Source organism: Symphodus melops, assembly GCF_947650265.1.
Source record: "Symphodus melops genome assembly, chromosome: 15".
NCBI classification, from domain to species: Eukaryota; Metazoa; Chordata; class Actinopteri; order Labriformes; family Labridae; genus Symphodus; species Symphodus melops.
The window spans coordinates 10,147,891-10,170,568 of NC_136705.1; the positions used below are offsets into that span (position 1 = coordinate 10,147,891).

General features: G+C 38.6%; 1 protein-coding gene across 1 annotated transcript; it reads right to left on the minus strand.

Moving 5' to 3' along the window:
• Positions 1–2,166: 2,166 nt before the first annotated feature.
• Positions 2,167–19,396, minus strand: pcca (propionyl-CoA carboxylase subunit alpha). Its single transcript, XM_079362631.1, has 23 exons — positions 19,304–19,396; positions 18,521–18,598; positions 18,252–18,299; positions 18,085–18,153; positions 16,519–16,632; positions 15,229–15,282; positions 14,051–14,182; positions 13,835–13,871; positions 13,405–13,483; positions 11,236–11,338; positions 11,015–11,109; positions 10,365–10,515; positions 9,122–9,265; positions 7,755–7,829; positions 7,567–7,635; positions 7,356–7,431; positions 7,046–7,259; positions 5,352–5,454; positions 5,065–5,163; positions 4,405–4,458; positions 4,074–4,214; positions 3,769–3,846; positions 2,167–2,772 (listed from the first exon to the last, which is right to left on the minus strand). Exons 1-23 carry the CDS (start codon positions 19,355–19,357, stop codon positions 2,704–2,706), a joined length of 2,136 nt encoding a protein of 711 aa, XP_079218757.1. The 5' UTR covers positions 19,358–19,396; the 3' UTR covers positions 2,167–2,703.
• Between the last annotated feature and the right edge of the window lie 3,282 nt (positions 19,397–22,678).

Below are 22,678 nucleotides of genomic sequence, written 5' to 3' on the forward strand. Positions count from 1 at the left end.
CCAACATGGCAATTATTTTTAAATTTCAATCATTTAAAGAAAAAAGCATAACCATATTTTACCATATTTATTTTAAGTTATCTGCAGAACCCATTTTCACTCTTACGTTCTGCTTCCCCGTGCCTGTCTGCTACTCCTGTCTACTCCCTTGTGTAATCAGTGGCAGGCGTGGCTACCATGTGTTCATCAGCTCATCAATTCCAGTATACAGTATAACCCAGGACTCGACATTCATTCCCCGCCAGACTATTGACTACTCCAGTGGTATCGTACCTCGTATCTTGGCTCTCGTAATTATTCTACGTGAAAGTAGGCTATTTCTGCTCATGGTACTGGTACTTGTTACTCATCTTGGTGTTTTTCCCTTGCTCATCAGTGACAACGATACTCACCGGTGTTCTGCCTGCCTGCTATTCTTCAACTCTGCACTCACCTCACGCTTTTTGGGACTTGAGGATTATCACCAGGATCACCACTCACCTCATCGCTCACAGGAGAGCGAGGACTTTTCACCATTCACCACCCACGTTTGTTCACCAGTTAGTCTGTTCATTAAAGAACCTTGTTAAACCTGTCTCTCAGTCGGACTCTATTTTCATGAAGCTTGTTTTCAAAGTCTATGGACAGAGACTGTCCCACCATCCTGTAAAACCTGGACAGCATCAGCACAATCTCCCCCTGATGGTCATTTATATATGGTCTTGAAAGCTTTGAAAGTTCGTTAGTACATGTTGATTATTGTAATGTTAAATGCCTGTCCTGTTAGTATGTCGTCATCCTACGTGTATTAGAGCGTTTCCCCTTTGGATCCCAATGACACACATCCCTTGATAAAGGTATTCTGACAATGTATTAACGTAGTTGTCCTTCATATGGAGCTGTCTATCTTTCCCTCTTACTGTAATGAGAATGTGCTTTATTGATTGTATTTGTCTTTTACAGCTCTGTCAGGTCCAGTCCTTCCTGTCGAGCACCTCACAGCCATAGTCTCTTCAGATACCCTACAGCAGCCTGCAGCCTCTGTTCCAGGCTACAATAAAACGTGCACAGTGGAAGTTCTTCTACAAATATAACGTATAAAAGAGACAATAATGCCACAAAGTAACTATGGAAATTATCTCTGCTTTAGTTGCAGCATGTAGATTAAAATAAGTGTTTTCATCGTTAACTTAACGGGGTTACCGGGTAACCCCCCCCCCCCCAAACAGTCAAAATCAAAAGAACAAACAGACAAAAATGGCAAATTCTCACATTACAGAACCTGGAACCTAATATTTGGGACTTTTCTTGAAAATGACCTAATTGTTAATAGAAATTGGTGATCATTTTGATATTACTATTCAATGACTGATAATCATGTCAGCTCTAGTCTTTGATGTACGTTTATACTGTATTGTCTAACTTTAAGACGTCTTTTGTTCAGAATCAAAATTATGCTATATTAAATGTTTTGGGATTAAAAAAAATAGAATATGAGAAATGTATATTCTAAAACAAATGCTTACAGGTTTAACATAAGACTCCATGCTTGTACGTTATCTGGTATGTTGTAGGCTTAAGTGAAACTAATTCAGAATATTTGGAGGTAATAAGGTTGTATTTTGAGTTAGGAATGGGGGTTAGGAATAAGTTGTATTACATTTAAACTACAATAAGTAAATATACTGCTTTAATTTCATTCTAAGATTATTTCCCCATTATTTGTACAAGAGTGATTACATTTCATTTTGGATCTCCTGCTTTAAAGCACATTTCCTGTTTCATGGTCAGACAGATTAAAATTTTGAGTTAATAAATTCCTCCATGCTCTACTACATGATTCCTCTAAAACCAAAGATGGGACATAAGGCTTCAATGACAGGTCAGTTCTGCACCAGGTATCAGGCTATATGCTCTGCAGAACATAATTCTAGAACAGATAGACTATATAAGACAATTCTTGTCCTGCTTCCCCAAGATCTGTCTATATCATTCCGAAAAGTAGAGGACAGTATTCTTTGCGCTCTGTCCCAAACGCTGTAACACAAATAGGGAAAAGGGTTTCTGGGTTTTCTCCAACCGCAGTCTGGAATCTGCTGTAGTGTGTCACTGTCTGCAGAGTGATTTGGTTCTTTATTGAATTGACTTTTTCCAAGTATTTCTGATGTAGAAGACAACTAGACTGACTGTGAAAAACAAGGAGCCCTTTATTGGTTGTATGTAAAGTCAATTAAACCAAATTGCAAGCTATACACATACTTTAGGCTTTCTATCTCTTTTATCTATACTTCAATATAATACAGATAAATGGAAGTTTTGTGGTGAACTCACAGAAAATAATCTAAAACGTTTCAGCTTTTAAAAACAAAGATCACTGTACTTGCATTGTATACAAATTAATTTCCTATGTGGATTTACATGTTCATATCAAAATCTAAACTTTGCGATAAACTATTGACAAAAGCAAAACTCATTATGTTTGAACTTGTTCATTTTTTGTAATTGACCCAAAATCAAATACAAAAAAAATAGCACTAAAGAAAAACTGAGAAAGTTGGGTCAAACAAAGCAATATAAAGGAATCCACTATGCATAGAAGACATATTGAAACAGCTGATACAGCTGAGGATGAGGATCTCTCATTGCCCAGTGTTTGACAAATTTCTTTTAGGGTCTTCCTCTGTCAGCTCATCCCTTCACACATCAAAGGCTACAAGTAGTGTTTTACTCCAACTCTACCAGAAGGTCTCCCTCCCCCACGGTCTCCCCTTGCTTACAATGGACACTCTTGACCTGGAGGGCAGGAGGACAAACAAACACAACACAGACGGAGAGAGAGACAGAGTAATAAACTAAGACATAAACAATTCATTGTTAATATATAATACCAGTTAACACTTAAGAAAGGACACACACCAAACATTTTTTGTCAAAAAGTAACATAACCCCCAGACTGTTTTTCTCAACTGAAAACACGTGTATGGGTATAAAGTTAAAGTTTATCTAAATTCTACATATTGCGTTAAAAATATGCATAGTGACTTCCCTCTACAGGTTTTAACTTGGCTACTACAGACATTCTTTTTCCTTTTGGCTTATCTGGATACAGCTGGCGTCCTCATAGAAACCTCCACCTTAATGGTAAGAAAGTGTGGACCACAAGAACCCTAAGAATACAAGGAGAAATCCTTCCTGCATCTTATCCTATCTCTATCTATCCCATTTCTCTTTTGTAACATAACAATGAGCAAAGTCTGCTTTTTGTAAAGGCGCTATTCAAATAATGATTGATTGAAGTGAAATCTGTGGTGCCAGTAAGGTCGCTTACCTGCTTTTTGTAAAGCGTCTTTGTTATGAATTGGCGCTATTCAAACCTTTTAGAGACATCCTCTCTCCCCGTCCTCACCATTCCTGCCTGTGCTAACAGTTCAAACTAATACAGCTCTGCACAGCCACAGTTGCGGCAAGTAGGAGTCTCTGGAGGAGAGAAGTCCTCTGTTTCAAACAATGTTTATGTTGAAAAAGTGTAATTCCTGCTTCTTATGTCTAGTTAACTGAGCTTAACTTGCTAATCAGTTTATGAGCGTGTCAGTGTCACATAAACTGTTAAAATGAGGCCGATGGTGACTGATAAAAGGGGTGAAGGGGATTGTCTTATACATTGTTGTTGTCTGTATACATTTAGTGGAAGGGATGCATCAGTTCCATTTTTGATATAGTAACAAACCCACACAATCTATTTACAATGGACATTGATGATAACAATTTGTCAATATTTAATATAATTACCTTTGCTGGCTTGACCGCAGTCAAACTGTTCTGCATCTTCATAGCTTCAATCACACATATCTCCTGACCCTCTGCGACCTATAACCACACACCCACATACACAGTCAGTCAGTCAGCATTTTTTCTGCTAATCATAGCATCTTATTACAACTGGCTTGTGTGCACTTAATTAGTCTTAACAAACCAAAATAGTTGCCACTAAAAGATGCATTGTAGAACCTGCACATCATTATGTACATCAGTTAGGATTGCCTAAGATATTGTCTTTGGGTCATAGCTAAAACCTATGCATATAGGGATGTTACCATGTCTCCTGGCTTGACAGACACAGCCACCACTGTGCCTGGCATTGGTGAACGCAGTATGCTGCTTGTATCTTCTGGAATTTTTTCTGGCATGAAGGAGTTCAACACTGCTGCCAATTTGGATAGTACTCGAACCTTAAACTAAATACAAGGTATAAAGACAGGAATAAGATGTTTGTACAACAACATAATATCACGAAGTTTAGCATGCTGGGTGGTGTAATTTCACTCCAGAGCTTACACTATTGCCTTAGTTTGCATTTGGACTGAGAACAATGTGTGAGGATGTTGATGTTTTTGAATAACAAACTCATGCAGATTTGTTACTTACCGATGTACCCAGGAACTGCAAGACAATGTTTCCCGAAGAGTCTCTGGACAGACACTATGAACAGAGAAAATATACTCTGCAATACATGAATAGTCCAACAGATTTGTGTTAACACTGGTATTTAATTTAGATTCATTTAAAGGGCACATATTTACAGTGTTTTTGAACATATCATTTGGTAATCTGCATGTCTATCAACCCACACATTTTTAAATAAATCCATCCAGTCCTTTGTTTGTGGTCTGCATAAGCCTTACAACACAGAGAAAAATGCAACATCACAAGTATCTCCACACACTGATTCCACCCCCACCCTAGAGCAAAACTTTTTGCACAGGTCCGTCATTTTTATTCTAACTACAGAGGAGTTATGTCTACTGGGAAAACTCAGGGGGGTCTCATTGCATTTAAAGAGGCACACACACTAAAACGGAGCGTTCCGAGTGAGCTTCTTTACACGGATCACAAAACTTCCTCTGGTGCTTGATTCATGGATTCATGAACGAAGCACCCCGCAGATGTTTCATTTAGACCACAGGGGACTATTTTACGAGGAGGATAATGTCCTCTTTAATATAGTTTTATAAAGCTTTTACTTTATGCTCAGGGTGAGGCAAAAGCCAATTATATGTCTGAACACCTTATGTGTGTTTGTGTTACCTGAAGCATTCTTTGGGTACCATTGATGGTAAGTGGCAGCAATGGGGATGCCAAATTCCATTCTCCTTTGACTTCCACCCTTCCTCCATCCACCTCCACCTACAAAGAGAATTTTTCTCTGTTTATTAAAAAAGACAAATTGACTGTTGAAGTTCTTGAAGACGTCCTGCTTCTTGTTACAGAGTCTTTCCTGGCAGCACAGCCTGAACGCATCGGTAAAACATAGTACCTCATTAAGGGAGAGTGATATATACATTTCTTTTACCTGAAGTACCCTAAATACTCACCGTATACACATTTCCAGACTTGGTAACATCCATAGAATAGCATCCTTTCCCCAGCTCCACACACATTTCCCATTTGCGACATTCCATAGGAGTTGAGGATACCCTGCAAAACAAACATGGCTTATTTTGTTGAAATAGGGATCAAATGAATCAGAGCTTCTTGTTGTGAAATAACATCCAGTTGAATGCTTCCTTGGATATCTGTTGGCCCTGAAGGTGGCAAAAAAAGACATTCATAACACCAATCTATTCATTTCAGCCTTGTCAGCTCAATAAACTTAAAGTATAGTTCATTTAGGTTTTTTTAAGTGGAGTTGTAGTGTACCTTTTCTAAAAAAGGTCTGCAAAGTCATTGTGCCTAGAAGCCGGCTGTAGCACATATGGACGCAAAGCTACTGTATGTGCTGCATCACCGTGGACTGGACTAAACACTCACCGTTAACAAGTATCTCATACAACCCCACTTCAAAATCTCCTTTACGAGACAGAAGAAAACCCAAAACAAAAACAGACAGGGTAAATATGTCAGAGCCTTACAGCGGCAATATCAAGTTTTATTATGACTAGCCAAATCAGACACATAAATACCCTATTTTAAGTAACTTAGATTATGGAAAAAAGGGTTAACAATACAAATCTACAAAAGGATAAATACCTATTTCCACTTACATAGTAAATGGAAATATGAGTTAGTGATAACCCCCCCCCCCCCCCCCAAATCTGCAAAAGAATGAATACACATTTGTAATTGAGGTCAAATTGAGTATTTTTTAGTCTGGTTCAGTCATTTCACAAACATCAAGCACTATATTTATCACAGCTGATCCTAGATGCTTATGATCCTAGATGCCCTGTGAGTCGGACACGGGGCAGGCAGTCTCCCCCTGTCAGGCTTTGGTTCTCAAGAAAATTTCCTCCAGGCATGAAGAGGGAGAAAAGGAGAGAAGGAAGCCCAAAGAGGAGTGCCGTGAGTCTAATATGGGACCATATTTTAAAGATCCCATTGTAGTAAAGACCACCATTTTGTTTTCTTTCACTTCCTCCCTTTTTCCTACTGCATCAACTGTGTGGACACTTCCTGGTTTCTCCCTTTCCCTTCTCCTTGATTGATTAAGGTTTGCACTGTAGGTACGTTCCGGTACTCTTATTTGCAATCTCCTCAGCCAAACCAGAAGTAGTTCCAGACCCGCCATGTTGAGGATCATTCCAAAGCTCTTATAGTGAACGGAGGAGAGAGGAGCGAGGAGCGAGGAGGCAGATCCGAGGAGCGATGACCGATGACACAGGAGAGCTGACTTCACGGAAGTTTTTTTCACTGACAGACGCTCATTCATTGTCTCAACTTTGTCATGACACTAGTCAACTGGCTATGTTATTCATATTTGGTCACTATTTACAGGGAAGGGATTTTGTAAAATGATTTGTAAAACATTGGCATCAGGGTAATTCGTTAATGTCTCGTTTGATTATTTGACATGTAAATAAAACCGCAAAGCAAATGTGCACTATTCTTACAAGACTTTGTGTAGAATTGAGAGATAAGCCTCAAAACTATCGATTGTCCTATCCTTCTTTTCCATTTGTATTTTTTGGTACATTTTGTCTTCTGCGCAGTATTTGGGTTTATTTGACAGTAGGGATGCTGAATGTCATACTGAAGCCGCGAGTGATACTCATTTACTTTGTTTCCTCACCTTAGGTTGCCCAGGACTTTCTGTGAACGGAGCTGAGCAGTGATGTGGATTGCTGCTGCTGAGGCCAACAGCTCCCTGCAATTTTCCTTCTCTAGCTGATGACCTTTAAAACCATCAGGGTAAACCTCGGGCAAGAAGTTGGTGCTGATTTCACCGGAGACAAAACGAGGGTGTGTGATGATTTCTCTCAGGAGTGGGATGTTGTGGGTTACACCTAGAGAAATAACCAAACTTAATTACCAAAGCTGTTATCATTATGAAGTGCATGCTACTGTTGCATTAAATTTACTGTGAAAATGGGTTTGTGTACCTCTAATAACATAGTTATCCAGAGCCTCCTCCATCTTGGAAAGGGCATCAGCTCGAGTAGGTCCAAAGGTAACCAACTAAAGATACAGTATATACCAGAGAGAGTTATTGCAGAACAAAACATATTTTTGGAAATATCGCATCTGGTAATAAACTTTATTGATGCAGCCAAGTGTTTTCTAAAAACATTTGTTATTGCACATATAACTGACCTTAGAGATCATGGGATCATAGTAGATACTGATGTCACTTCCCTCCTGGATCCCACTATCTACACGGACCTGTTGTGCAAGAAGACAAGAGAAGTTTTATACTGACAGGTCATTGCATGTCACTCAAGGTCATTGAATGGTAAGATTTAAGTCAGTGAAGAACAATTAAAAAAACAATATTAACATACATTGCTGAGGTTAATTGGTTCTTGGTATTGCGATAGACGGCCGATGGAGGGAAGACCGAAAGATTTGTAAGGATCCTTAGAGAGCAAACAGAGAACCAAAAAAACATTTTATTAACAACCATAATAATAATAACAACACAGAAAGCTTTATTGCCATGAACGTTACAATATTGCCAAATCATATAATAACAAAGAATACAACAATAATACTAATTCATGTAATGCAGTTTAAATTAAGGATGGCTCTAATAGTTTCAATTTATAAAGTTTCTAAGACTTTGCTGTATATGTTTCTGTTCTGGCTAATGATATCCTTATTCATTGTTTTATGAATAAAACATTTCTGATTTTATGAATGGAATACAAATGATAGAAACCACTAAATATTTAAAGAATAATAAAAAAATGAAATTAGTTTACTTTACACATTGTCCAATACAACAAGTTTTTAAAAATCTGTTAACCAGATGATCTGAAGAAAACACAATATTCTTTCAACTCAGACATTCCCCATGGTCCTTTGAGCCTGATCAGACAAATTCAGTGGACAGGCAATGATCAAATAGATCGCCTGCATGCTCTATCAGACAACATGAATATACTGTTACACTGATTATCAGGATTAATTTCCTCATGAAGCTAATCATGCTAATACAGTTTACAATGGGCAGTTCAGTAGGTCTCATAATTAATCTTGCCAGAACTGTCTCATCCATTGTGTCTCATTCTTTCATTTCATAAAATCTCAACTTGAGTGAACGTTTCCTTGGCTATGTCTTCAACTGAATCCTACCCATATAGTCAAAGAACCGCAAGAAAAGTTATATGAGCATAACCTCCCTGATTTACCATCACACCATTGACTGAGGTCAAAGTCACAAAAATACCTTTAATCTGGTTGACTTTTCTAATTGGTAGGAGAGGAAGTCATGAACTAGCAGAAATCATTGCCACACAAATGCATTAAAACATTAATGAAGTACTTCTGATTCTGATTAAGGGATCCAAGAAAAATAACCCATCAGGTTCAGCTATTCTAAGTGAGCAATCCAATAAAAAATGTTTAACTTCAGGAAACTGGTTTTTAAATATGTCAGTGGCTGCTATGATGATACATTTTTGCTTGTTTTGTCCAGGTGGGGTTCATGTGAACAAAAATGACACGATATCTATTCAGTCTGACTTTATGCAGACTTTTTTTGTGATTGCACCCTAATAAGGTCAGTTAATAAATCTAAAACATTGTAAGATGGCAGGGGGATAATTTTATAAGCATGTTTGAGGAACACTTCATATTCATGACAATACAAATGTATCACTCACAAACAATATAACATCTTATGAGAATAACGCACACACGCACAGACCTCAGCGTAGACGCGACTCTCTATGGCCCAGCCATTTATTGGGATATCCTCTTGTTTATGTTGGAGTCTGTAACCCTTGGCAACCCTGATCATCTGCTCCACCAGGTCCAGGCCAGTAATGCATTCTGTAATGGGATGTTCCACCTAGGGTCAAAGGTTAAACAGAATGACAGGTTTCTAGTGGTGTGCTGGATGAATGTGACTCTTGTTAAATGCTTATTGGTCTTTTCAAGATATAAAGTTGCCTATTGGGGTTGTCAACAGCACTTGTTGTCTAAGAGATGGTTTAAAATGGCTTAGTGAAAATGGAAATGTCCTGATTGAGTAAGTGAGATGTAATTAACAATTTTCAAAAAACCTTGCAAATGGACATTGACATCAATAGTACTTCCCAGGGTGGACATTCCTTTCACCCTGTTTCTAATAGTAACCAAGACACACTTTCACATGAATCCTTCCCTGTCTAACCATTAGCCGAGCCTCCATGTGGGTAAAGAAAGACAGACCCATTTAGGGAGGTGGTTAGTGGAAACAAAATGGCTAAGTATAATTGCGAATTAAGATTTCAACTACAGATGAATAAACTTATATTTCAAAACTAAGAAAATGTTTTGTTTGGTCTAAAATACTTCAAAGTACTAACAAAGGAATCCTCTTTGGGCTGGGAATCAGAAGAAGATTAGTCGTACAACAAACATTCTAAGAGATGGGCCTGGGAGGAGGGGAGTCAGTGAGCTCAGGGGCTATGCATTTGGTTCGAGAGACTGGTGCTAAAGTGCAACGTCTCCAGGCTCAAAATTTGACAAAAAGGATCTTCATGTAAATCGTCAATAAATAACGTTTTAATATGTTGAGTGGATCTGTTTGCTCTTCCATTTTCACCAAAAAAAAAAAAAAAACATAACTAGAATCACTAGAGTAAGTGAAAGGCCAAAAACCAGACTCCCCTGCCTTGCTTGCTGCTGACAATAAAGAGTTAATGGTATAGCTATTATGCTATATTTAATTTACCTGTTGCTCCCTGGTCATTGTTTTACGTAACGTAACCAACGGTGGTTTGTCAAGAATGTCAACAAATAGTTGTACCCCTAGTCTTCAAACCGGTGTCTAGACCAACAGCTAAACAGATCAATCAATCAATCTATATTTATATACCGTCAATTCATAACAGGCGTTATCTCGAGACACTTTACAAAAGCAGGTAAAGGACCTTACTGTTTGTCTATTACCAATATATGCTTACCTGAAGCCGTGTGTTCATCTCAAGGAAGTAGAAGTTCTTCTGAGAATCAACCAGGAACTCCACAGTGCCAGCAGAGGAGTACTGAACTGCCTTGGCTAACTGCACTGCTTGTTCACCCATGGCCTTTCGTGTCACTGGGTCGAGAAAAGTGCTACAAATATATCAGCAATCAAAACCCATTAGAGAGATAGTTGGGATTATTGAAACACAAAAAAATTATCAAAGCCAGCTGGCTCATACTGTATGTACTAACATTAGTTTTTCATAAACCAATTAACCCCCATGCATGCACGAGCCCACACTCAAAGCATGAGCTGAAAGCTGCTTCTGGACCAATGGTGCCAGTGCATGAAAGTGAGGGGTGCAGTTTTTGAGGGAGCACAGAGGGGAGGGGGTGAGTGAATACGGAGAACGGAGAGGGTGCTACTTTCAAAATCATGCTAATTTTCGAAAATGACCAACCCTGCCTTTAATTTCATATTTACTTTTGACCATTACTATTTACTCTTGTCTAAATCTGAACCTCACAAAAAGTTCTTCTAAGTTAGCAGTTTCTACTGCAGTAGCCTTCACCAAAAAACTCAAACATTCTTGAGCAAAATGCAAGTAAAAGAAAAAAGAAAGGACAGAGAGGAGAGAGTCTCACAAACCTTGGAGCTTCTTCAACCACCTTCTGATTCCTTCTCTGGATGGAACATTCCCTCTCATTCAGCCAAAGAGCATTGCCATGTTTATCAGCCAGCACCTGAAGGGGTACACAGTATTTTCTGGTCTGAAAAGGACTTTGTTTTTCATTTGTAAGTTTTTATCTCGGCACCGCTGAAAAGTAGCTTTTGACAATCATCGGTAGTAAAGTGACGTTGTGTTATACCTGTATTTCAATATGTCTAGGGTTATCTATGTACTTCTCAATGAGCAGCCTGTCATCTCCAAAGCTGGAAGCTGCTTCTTGGGAAGAGAATCGGAAACCTTCCCTGCAACCAAGACCCAAAGAAAGTACTTTTATAGTCAATTTTCTCTTGTTTCAATCACTTAAAAACACTTGGCTTATGTTAACATTTCTCTGCATCATTGCTACTACTAATAATTCTAAATGATAATGCTGAATGATTCCACGTGTCATTCTGCATTTCCTCAAAATCCTATTTTTGCCATCTCCTCTCCGACTGTTTTGCCATATGTCCTGAAACTTTGTCAGGACAATCTATTCTACAGTCATTACATACATACATACATACATACATACATACATACATAGCTCAAAAAAATAAAGGGAACACTAAAATTACACATCCTAGATCTGAACGAGTGAAGTATTCTTATTAAATGCTTTGTTCTTTACATAATTGAATGTGCTGACAACAAAATCACACAAAAATGATCAATGGAAATCAAATTTATTAACCAACGGAGGTCTAGATTTGGAGTAACACTTAAAATTAAAGTGGAAAAACACAATACAGGCAGATCCAACTTCTATGTAATGTCCTTAAAACAAGTCAAAATGAGGCTCAGTAGTGTGTATGGCCTCCACATGCCTGTATGACCGCCCTACAATGCCTGGGCATGCTCCTGATGAGGTGGCGGATGGTCTCCTGAGGGGTCTCCTTCCAAACCTGAACTAAAGCATCCACCAACTCCTGGACAGTCTCTGCTGCATAATGCCGTTGGTGGATAGAGCGAGACATGATGTCCCAGATATGCTCAATTGGATTCAGGTCTGGGAAAAGGGTGAGCCAGTCCATAGCATCAATGCCTTCATCTTGCAGGAACTGCTGACACACTCCAGCCACATGAGGTCTTGCATTGTCTTGCATTAGGAGGAACCCAGGGCCAACAGCACCAGCATATGGTCTCACAAGGGGTCAAAGGGTCTCATCTCGGTACCTAATGGCAGTCAGGCTACCTCTAGCGAACACATGGAGGGTGGTGCAGCCCCCCAAAGAAATGCCACCCCACACCATTACTGACCCACCGCCAAACCGGTCATTCTGGAGGATGTTGCAGGCAGCAGAACATTCTCCACGGCGTCTCCAGACTCACAGGGTGTCAGTAGCAAATTTGCCAATCTTGGTGTTCTCTGGCAAATACCAAACGTCTTGCACGGTGTTGGGCTGTAAGCACCACCCCCAAATGTGGACGTCGGGCCCTCATACCACCCTTATGGAGTCTGTTTCTGACCGAATGAGCAGACACATACACATGTGTGGCCTGCTGGAGGTCATTTTGCAGAGCTCTGGCAGTGCTCCTCCTGTTCCTCCTTGCACAATGGCAGAGGTAGCGGTCCTGCTGCTGGGTTGTTGCCCTCCTACGGCCTCCCCCACATCTCCTGATGTACTGGCCTGATGCTCTGGACACTACGCTGATAGACACAGCAAACCTTCCTGCCACAGCTCTTATTAATGTACCATCTTGGATGAGCTGAACTACCTGAGCCACTTGTGTCGGTTGTAGACTCTGTCTCATACTACCACGAGAGTGAAAGCACCGCTCACATTCAAAAGTGAACAAAACATCAGCCAGAAAGCATCGGAACTGAGAAGTGGTCTGGGGTTACCACCTGCAGAACAACACCTTTATTGGGGGTGTCTTGCTCATTGCCCATAATTTCCACCCGTTGTCTATTCCATTTGCACAACAGCATGTCAAATTGATTGCCAATCAGTGTTGCTTCCTAAGTGGACAGTTTGATTTTACAGAAGTGTGATTGACTTGGAATTACCTTGTGTTGTTTAAGTGTTCCCTTTATTTTTTTGAGCAACACACACACACACACACACACACACACACACACACACACACACACACACACACACACACACACACACACACACACACACACACACACACACACACACACACACACACACACACACACACACACACACACACACACACACACACTTCAGTGTTATTCATGTTATTAAAAAGCCTTTCTAAGTGGAATATTCCATTAATTTTGAGAAATCAAATCTGGCTGAACACAGTAGACAATAACCATGGATTCCATATTAATGGGAAAGAAACTGGAATGCAATACCTTGTCTCCTCATCATTCCAAGAAATCCTCATTCCTTTCCCCCCTCCTCCTGCAGATGCTTTGATCATTACCGGGTAGCCTAGCAACACAACGATAAAACAATATACAATTGCAGTCATTGCAGTCCGCAAAAAAATAGAATCAACTGCAATAAATAGACGTAACAAAACTTCAAAACCAGAGATACAGTTGCATTGTAAAGTTTGATTTTACAGATTTTCAGATACAATAATATAATATAATACAATATTTGTATGGCAAATTGAAAAACTAAAATTAATGAAAAGAAGTAAATTAAAGGAGTCAGAAACAAGTTATTAAATGGAAACCTGTGGACCAAAAAAGCCCCAAATACACATAAAAATATCAAATATCTTCATAAAAAAGCATTATTTGGGGTCAAGTTGATAATGTAAATGGAATTACCTACCGATCTCATGTGCGATCTTTACAGCGTCCTCAGCCGTCTGAAACCGAGAATGTATTCTTTACTGCTGATAAACCAAAGCTTTAGACAACTGTTGTTGACTTACATGCTTTGAACTGGCTTGTCAAAATACTGTTGGTAAGACGTTGTGAAGTTTAATATAAAATTTGATCTGGTATAAGGTTAACCAACATTTCCCTCCAGTCCCAATTGCTATACCTTAACAACTCCATCAAATCCTGGGATTGTGTTGACATTTGCAGCCTTAGCAATAAGCTTGCTCTCAATTTTATCCCCCATTGCATGGATGGCATGAGTGTCTGGGCCAATGAAAGTCACACCATCTGCTGCCTAGAAACAAACAAAAAAAAAAATACTATGACATTAATTATAAAAGGCATACAATTTAATAAAACCCTAAATATCAACTGGATAAGTTCCACCGCATTGCCCAACTAGCTCAATAGGTACAGCACCCATGGGATTTGTTACCCACCTCCACTGAAAAATGTATTATATTAAAGGGGAATTATTGATCCTGTGTAGTGAAGACTATTGTTAAGTTTAATGCCAATAATTTACCTTTAAGCAAAATTAAAAGCAAATGTGCTTGTAACTGTGGTACAATTCTTAGAGTGGTCGTCTCTCAACCGGAAAGTCAAGGGTCCGATCCTCTGCTCACCTTGAATTGGTCCCTCTGCTTTGTCAGTGGTGTATGAATGTGTATGAATAGGATTAGTTACGTCTGATATTCTCCCTACATAGCAACCACTGCCATCAGTGTGTGAATGGAATCCATGTTTCATGACAGCCCGATACAATACCTTTTATCTCAGTCTGTAAAAAATGTGTAAATAATTTTGTTTTGTACTATCCTAACCAAAAGTACCAAATTGTGGATGTAGCTTTATAAATAAAAAATACATTTAGCATTTCTATCTTATAATTGCACTTTTTAATAATTTGTTCGATGAATGATACCAAAACAAAACATTTACCATGTTTAAATTGATCAGCAACAAGTTCATTTTAAGGATAAGGGTAAACTATACTGATTCCCCAATGGGGAAATTTAGTTATTACAACAGCTCAAAAACAGGAATACAAACAGCATCAATAGCAAAAAGTAAAACTTTTTTTTTTTAATTAATTAAATAAATAAAGGAAGAATAGATACAATAGAATTAAATAATACCAGGCATAAACACTATGTACACTTTCACTTGTGAAAAGGCAGATCAGATATTATCAAAAACACAGCGTGTAACATTACTGATATTAACAAAAAAAAAATAGAATTGTTCACCTTGTCATTTGTTGTCCTTATTTTTGAATAAGCTGTAATTAAGTGTGTTTACGAAGATAAAAGTATTTACTTGATAATATATGATACTTACCAGCCGTTTTGCAAACTCTTTGTTTTCAGAGAGAAATCCATAACCAGGATGAACCTTTTCAGGGAGACACATTTAAAATATATTTTCAATCATAAATGTATGTTTCAAAGCTGGTCTTGTTGATGTTTTATCACCATTGATATATTCTAAAATATTTAAGTTTAAAAAGAAGCTCTTGATATATATATATATATATTTTTTTTTTTTTTAAAGGAGTAAAAGGTAACAAAAATAGTGCATATATACAATATACAATACAATTAGAGCTGCAGCTATCAAATATTTTAGTAATCGAGTATTCTATCTAATATCCTGATCGATTAATCGAGTAATAGAATAAATCATACTTTTGCTTAATTAAGGTTTAACCGTGGTAATGCCTGCTTGTTACAACCAACCACCTCTGCTCTACAGCTGCTGACACTCCCCATATTACTGACAGGATCCCAAATTAACTTTTTGATTCACTGGTCAAGGTGGCGGGTAGATGAAACATACAGGCCAAACGTGTTTTAATGGCTGAAATAACAGTGTTTTTGTGTCACTTACACATCTGTTACAGTACATTTAATCAAGAAAGCATTATGTTCTGTTGAATCAATCACAGAATCAATCATTTTTGTCAGATCAGGAAATTGAGAAAATTTAAATATACATTTGCTTGCCCCCCCCCCGCCCGCATTAACATTGTAGACTAAAAACTAAAATCCAGAGAATAACAAATTATTCCACAAAACAAGTTCTCTCTTGATTTAGCTTTGACAACATTAGACATTTAATATAATCAGCCTGTTTATTATTAGAAGTGTGCGTATCTCTGTCTGCTCCTGCAGCGCGTGCATTCAGCACGCTCACAGACTGAGACTACAGAGACCATAAACATACGTCTATGACAGAGACTGTGAGAGGACGTTGCTATCGTTATGTTAGCTGCAGACACGGAGAGACTGAACGGAGAAAAGCCAACCGTTTGACCGGATCACGGATCAACTGTGTGCTGACTAAAAATTAAAAGGGGCGCGTAGCGCTCGTGTGTGCGTATGTGTGTGCGTTAGCGCTGAAGTGTCTGTGTCAGACTTAGCGTGCAGCAGAGAGAGGAGAAGGTAGTTGCAGCTACATTAAACGTGTTTTATACTCATAACATAGTTTTGATGACGCAAAAAAAAAAAAAAAAACTTAACGAGGCCTCCAGGCAGCAAAAATTCCTCTATGAATTGTTGTAATCATTTCAGCTCTAAATACAATCTTCAACAGAAAAATTTGGAATAATAAAACCATATGAATGCTTACAGCTTGTGCTCCAGTAAATCTAATGGCTTCCATGATTGCATCCATGTTCAGGTAGCTCTTACTTGTCGGGGCAGGGCCAACACACAGTGCTTCATCAGCCATTTTTACATGAACCTGGAAAAAGACACAACATGGGATTTAGATTTCACCTCACACGTACTGAGATACAGAGTTATTACATAATAATTGGAGACACTTATATAACAGTAACACTTCTATGTAAATAATATCTAGCTGGCACAATAAAATTAAAGAATCCAAGAAATATGCAATGTGTGGCTATTTTGGGCTGCTGTTTCAGGAATTTATAGAATATTTAATGGAGTTTTAGTTGTAATAGTTAATCTTCCTAACTCCTTGAACTACTTGTAATACACTGCTCTGTTCTCTGACTTGGGAGTGGATGCTTACAAGCCAGATACCTACATTTTTTGTTTGCAGACTAAGTACAGCACTTTACACCATCAGGTGCAACTGAAAGGTCCATATCAACTGTGATATCAGCGTTTCAAGTTTGGACTGATGTTCTAACAGGTGGCGTGTTAATACAGTTCAAGAAAAACAATTAGGACACCACTCCAAAACTACATTTTAATTGCCACACTAACATTTTGAGTAGACACTCTTCTTCAGAGTGTAACAAGCAATTTTCGCAAACACACAGCTGGGACTAATGTATACTTGTCCACAGAGAGAGATTTCCTCATTTAAACAATTCCGAATGAGTGTAAAGAATGAATCCAAAAGGTAGAGAAACCTTTTGGACAGAGACAGAATCCTTCCACAGAGAGAACTGTGGAAGGATTCTGTCTCTGTCCCCACCTGTGTTTGGCATATTTACAACTTCAATGCCCATATAATGTATGTCTCTCAAAGTGGGATTATAATAATTAAAATGTCTGATGGTTTATCATCATGATTATGTATAGACGATTTAGTTATAGTCGTGCCTATAATTCACATTTTGTTTTACCCATGTAAAATAAATTACATGTACCTTTTAACATATAAACAACATATTTAGTATTTCAAGTGATCAGACCTCTAACTTTAATGTCCAACTTTTAATTTGGATAAGTACATTTATTACCCTTGATCATACAATAACAATGAATGCAATTATGACAAGGAAAATGACCGTTAGGAATGTGAGAAAGAAAATGCTTAGGTTTCTTTAGCAGGTCTGATTTAACGAAGAGATCCCTTAAATTAGAGGACTCTCGTAAAAGTAACTAGGAAAAGTTCTAAAAGCATATGTGATGTTAGGACAACTCACATTTACTATGTTCTTAACTGTCTGAGAATGGGACGTTATGTAGAAACAAAAGATACTACTTCAGAAAAGTTAATTCTGGATTTCATTAAGTCTGATCTGCCGAATTCTATTAAGATGATTGTCCAGTAATGTATTCCTACTGAAAGTGTCACAAAGACTATTAGCAAGTGTTGCGAAAGACTCTGTAGAGTCACAAGTTAGTATTTTCTTCAGTAATTGACTGTAAGGTAAACTTCATTTTAAAGCAGGTCAGGAATCTAGATTCCAAATGTACAAAGATGGTGACTCACAGCACTGGAGTCAACATCACTATGAACAGCTACAGTCTTGATGCCCATCTTCTTACAAGTTTTGATCACCTAATGGAAAAACACAAATCATTAGCACTCTTTATTATTCAACTGTGATCAAACAACAATTTCAGTTTGTTTACAGTACATGTGTAAGCCAGTATTACCCTGCAAGCAATTTCTCCTCTGTTGGCAATAAGGATCTTATCAAAGGTCTGTGAAAGGAAAAAGCAGACAGATATAATAACGCTTTTTTATCATCGTTCACCATTTTTTCAAGTCTATCCAAACAACTTTTTTTTAACTTCCATACTTTTATAACTGCCATACTGCCAGACATTTATCATGTCTGACCATTAATTCTGTATATCTTATCCTAATGCCAATTGCAACAATCAAACAGTAATCAGAAAAGAAGATGAGAACTATGCATTACCTTTTCAGAAGAATTATAAACAGTAGAATACTGGGCATTACTGTGCACTGCACAGCATCTGTACTGGAATGACACATTCTGAAGAGCACAAAAACATAAATTAGATAACATCACAATCTTGAAAAGCTTTGTTTATGTACTGTTAAAGCGAAAATCAAAGGCCTTTTAAATTAACATTAACATTTACATAACCAGCAAATACATCACAGGTAGCCTACCCCTTGATGACATGGGTCGCAAGAAATCGACCACTTACTGTATTAACTTTAAATTGTTTCAGAAGGTATCAAATTATCAGTTCATTGTTCACCTAACATCGCACATCATGTATGATTGTATGTGTGTGAGAGGAGGCACTTTAAAAGTGAATTACGTGAATAGAAATACAGTACTTATTTACACATTGTGCTGCTATGGTTCAGCCTATCTTCATGAGCAAATGGTTAAGTTGCACTTGGTTTACTCTGCGTCTGCACAAAACACGTCAGGAACTGTCAGCGTGTCACATTATTACGTTTATGTCCGATTTTTTTTAAATTACGTGGTCATTTTTTTCTTATTGCCAAACTCACGTCGATTTCGTAATTTTGGTACTCTAACCTACGCTACTTCCATGAGTGTGTAACCTGTGTAGGCTACTTGACCCGTCAAGAACATTTCGGACTCTCCTCTTTCCGTAATATGTCCTTTTGGGATAAAATAACTCTCACGTTATTCGTAAATCGAGAGTGCACAGAGACACAGGTTGATAAACGTGCTCGTGTTAGTTTATCGACATCTCACCTTTAAACAAAACAGCAGCCTATTCACTGATGGAGAAAGCCAGTGCGCCGCCATGTTGAGAAAACCTTACGACGTATGCTTACGACCTACGTAGTGACGTTTAGAGTAGGCGGGGTTTTTTTGATTTTTTGTAACTTTATTTAAAAAGTTTTTTGATATATAACATAGAAAACGATTTACATTCAGTTGTAAATGCATGCCTAGAATTTTTGCAGGCCTGTTTATTTATAGATGTTAGTCGGATCCAAAACAAAAAACACGAAGTAGAATTCTACAAGAGGTCTTATAAGAGGCCTATAATATAAATAAGTGCTTAATTTTAATAACTTTTTTGAAAATTGTCTCCAAGTAGGCTTTTTTTTATGAGTTTTAATGATTGTTGAATTCTGCTAAGATTATGAGGAAAACACATGTACAGTTATTTCAATTTGATAGCCTCATCAATACCAAAACAAGGTCTAATAATAATAATACATTTAATTTGAAGCGTGTTTCAGGTCACTCAAGGACACTGTACATTACATGAAAATACACATAAGAGATATTATCTAGCATTATTTATTTTATTTGTTTGAGAATTTATAAATGAACTTCATTTACCTTTGATGCATTAGGAAATGTGTAATTTGTGTTATTAATATATCAGCATATTGATCAATGTTGTGAAATTTTATTTCTCATATTATTCCTTAAAACACATTTAAACATGAAGAAGTGTCCTTTTTTAATAGTTAATGAAGAAGCAGGTTAGCATTGTTTTGGAATAGATACATGACATGATTAAGGTCTGGGGGGGTTGAAAGAGGATTGCAGGACAAATAGCTTTTGTTTGTTTCGTTCAACTTTATTTGTCTCTGAAGGGTGAAAGGTTTTGCAGCTAGGCAGAACAAGACAATAAAAAAACAATAGTAACTTTCAAAAAGCCAATGCTGTAAAAACGCAAGAGGCACTGAACATAGCAGCCTTCGACAAACAACCAAGATTAGTGACTGAGGCTCTTAGCAGCCGTCAAAAAAATTAAGTGCATAGTTAACATGAAATATTAACAGCTCACTTGTAGATGTACATCCCTTGTAATACAATTAAAATTGCACATTCCAATAGAGTCCATACAAAACCACAACAAGAGTAGCCTATATGCATATGTAACCGGTGGAATTCTGCGTTGTGTGAGATTTATGCTGTGACACCAGGATTCTTTAAACTCTTTAATCTGGCAGGCTGTCAACAGAAAAGCACAGACAAAACTCCAAATGAACTTCTCAGTCCGCTCCAGATTCTGTCCCAAAGCATTTCTAAAAAAAGGGCGGAGAGTGATTTAACAGAATCAACATGGAATGTACAATTTACACACAAAACAAAGCATATCTGGCAACAGAAAAGCACAGACAAAACTCCAAATGAACTTCTCAGTCCACTTCAGATTCTAAACAGATTAAATAAAAGTACAAGATGTATTAATGCGCATGCACATAGCTATCTTAAATTGTCGTACACAGCAAGCTACGTTCCTTAACAAATAAAATAATCCTAGGGTTAGGGTTAGGGTTAGGGTTAGGAGGAATATGGTTTAAAGGGGGAAATAGTTCATTACATTGACAATAATAATTTGTTGTTGAAAACAGGAATATTTCACATATCTTGTCAGATTATTTTCTATTAAATTCAGAAATTCTAGATTTTAATAGCAAAATCGAAATGCAAAATTTAAACTGTTTTATAAATATAGATCGATTTACTTTATTGATTCCAAACTGGGAAAATGAGGAGTTACTGGAGCAGCAGGTTATGAAACACAATATTAGCAAATAAAACAATATAATATACTATATAAATGTTGAAAGTGTGTATGGATACTTGTTCAATACTTAGAGCTTCGGCACTGGTACACAAATCAAAGTTCATAGAAGAGAGAAGGGGAATTATAGTTGTAGTTTTGTCATTTATTTTAATCTAAATAAATCTAAATGATGATAGAGGTGAGGTGTTGAGGTGATTTTACAGCTTAAAGGAAAACAATAAACACCAACTCAGAGCCACACAAATAACTTAATTGTCTTATATGAACAAAAAGGACACACACTCACTCACTCCAGTCCAGCAACAAAGGGAATGAACATGGCCCGCTGTAGGCTTCTTAATTGCGCTCAGGTGTGGCCTGATTGACTAAAGTCAGGTGAGGTCCTTAAAGTGGTAGTGCTATCTGCAAAAGCCGCACCTCAAATGTAGTAAAACGTTTGAAAATTCCAAGCCAACTGGTCCGACGTACAACTTCCCTTTGATTTCGACCTCCACTGTCCGTGCACGCCCATCTCCCCTTGGAAAGTACCTTTCCAATGGGCCAGACACACCATGACAACATCTATCACTGTTAGGCTTGCGGAATCCTTTTGCCACTTCTGATGGGTTTGAAGGCTGCGTGGGTACTTTGATGAAGCGTGTCCAGGAGTGGTCTGCTATTATCTGGCTGTGTCTCCGTGTCCTTCGTCCAAATGCTCTCATGTGCAGTCTGCATGCAATGCTTGAGGAAGGGAGGCGTCCCATCGCCCCATGAAAAGCAGATTCGGGGTCACAGATAATTGGGCTGCCAGCCTTGAGGCACCAGAAGCAACATATTAGTTGAAGGTGCTGGGGGTGCCGAGAGAGGATGAGTAACAGCGGCCGCCTGCATAGGAGGAGGGGGCCATGGCTCCTGGAAAGGGTTGGGATCCTGGGGCCGCCAGGAGAGGATGGGCTACCTGGGGCGCCTGGAGAGGATGGGCTACTAGGGGCACCTGCATAGGAGGAGGGGGCCAGGGCTCCTGGAGAGTATGGGCTACCTTGGGCGCCTAGAGATGATGGGCTCCTGGAGAGAAAGAGGGGCCCAGGGCACCTGGAGAGGATGGGATCCTGGGGCTGCCTGGATAGGATGGGCTCCTAGGGGCACCTGCATGTTTGGAGGGGGCCAGGGCTCCTGGAGAGGATGGGATCCTGGGACCGCCTGGAGAGGAGTGACTATTTGGGGTGCCTGGAGAGCAGGGGCTTCTTGAGGCGCCTGGAAAGCAGGGGCTACTGGGGGCACCTGGAGAGGAGGAGCTATTTGGGGCTCCTGGAGAGCAGGGGCTACTTAGGGCCGAGGGAGCACCCATAGTCTGCAGCTTCTCTTCCAGTACTTGTGGCTGGATGGTGGTGAATGCACTGGAGAAATCAAAAAAGGTTTCACAGTGCAGCCATTTCCCTCCAGATGTGAATGAGACAGCTGAAATTCTCAAGGGGTCCAGCAAATGTTCTTGATCAAGCTGACCGTTACATGGGAAGACTGGATGGAGGCAGCTAAAGAATGGAAAAGAGAGATGTCAAGAACATCCTGGACGCTGAAAAGAAGGCTGGGGGACA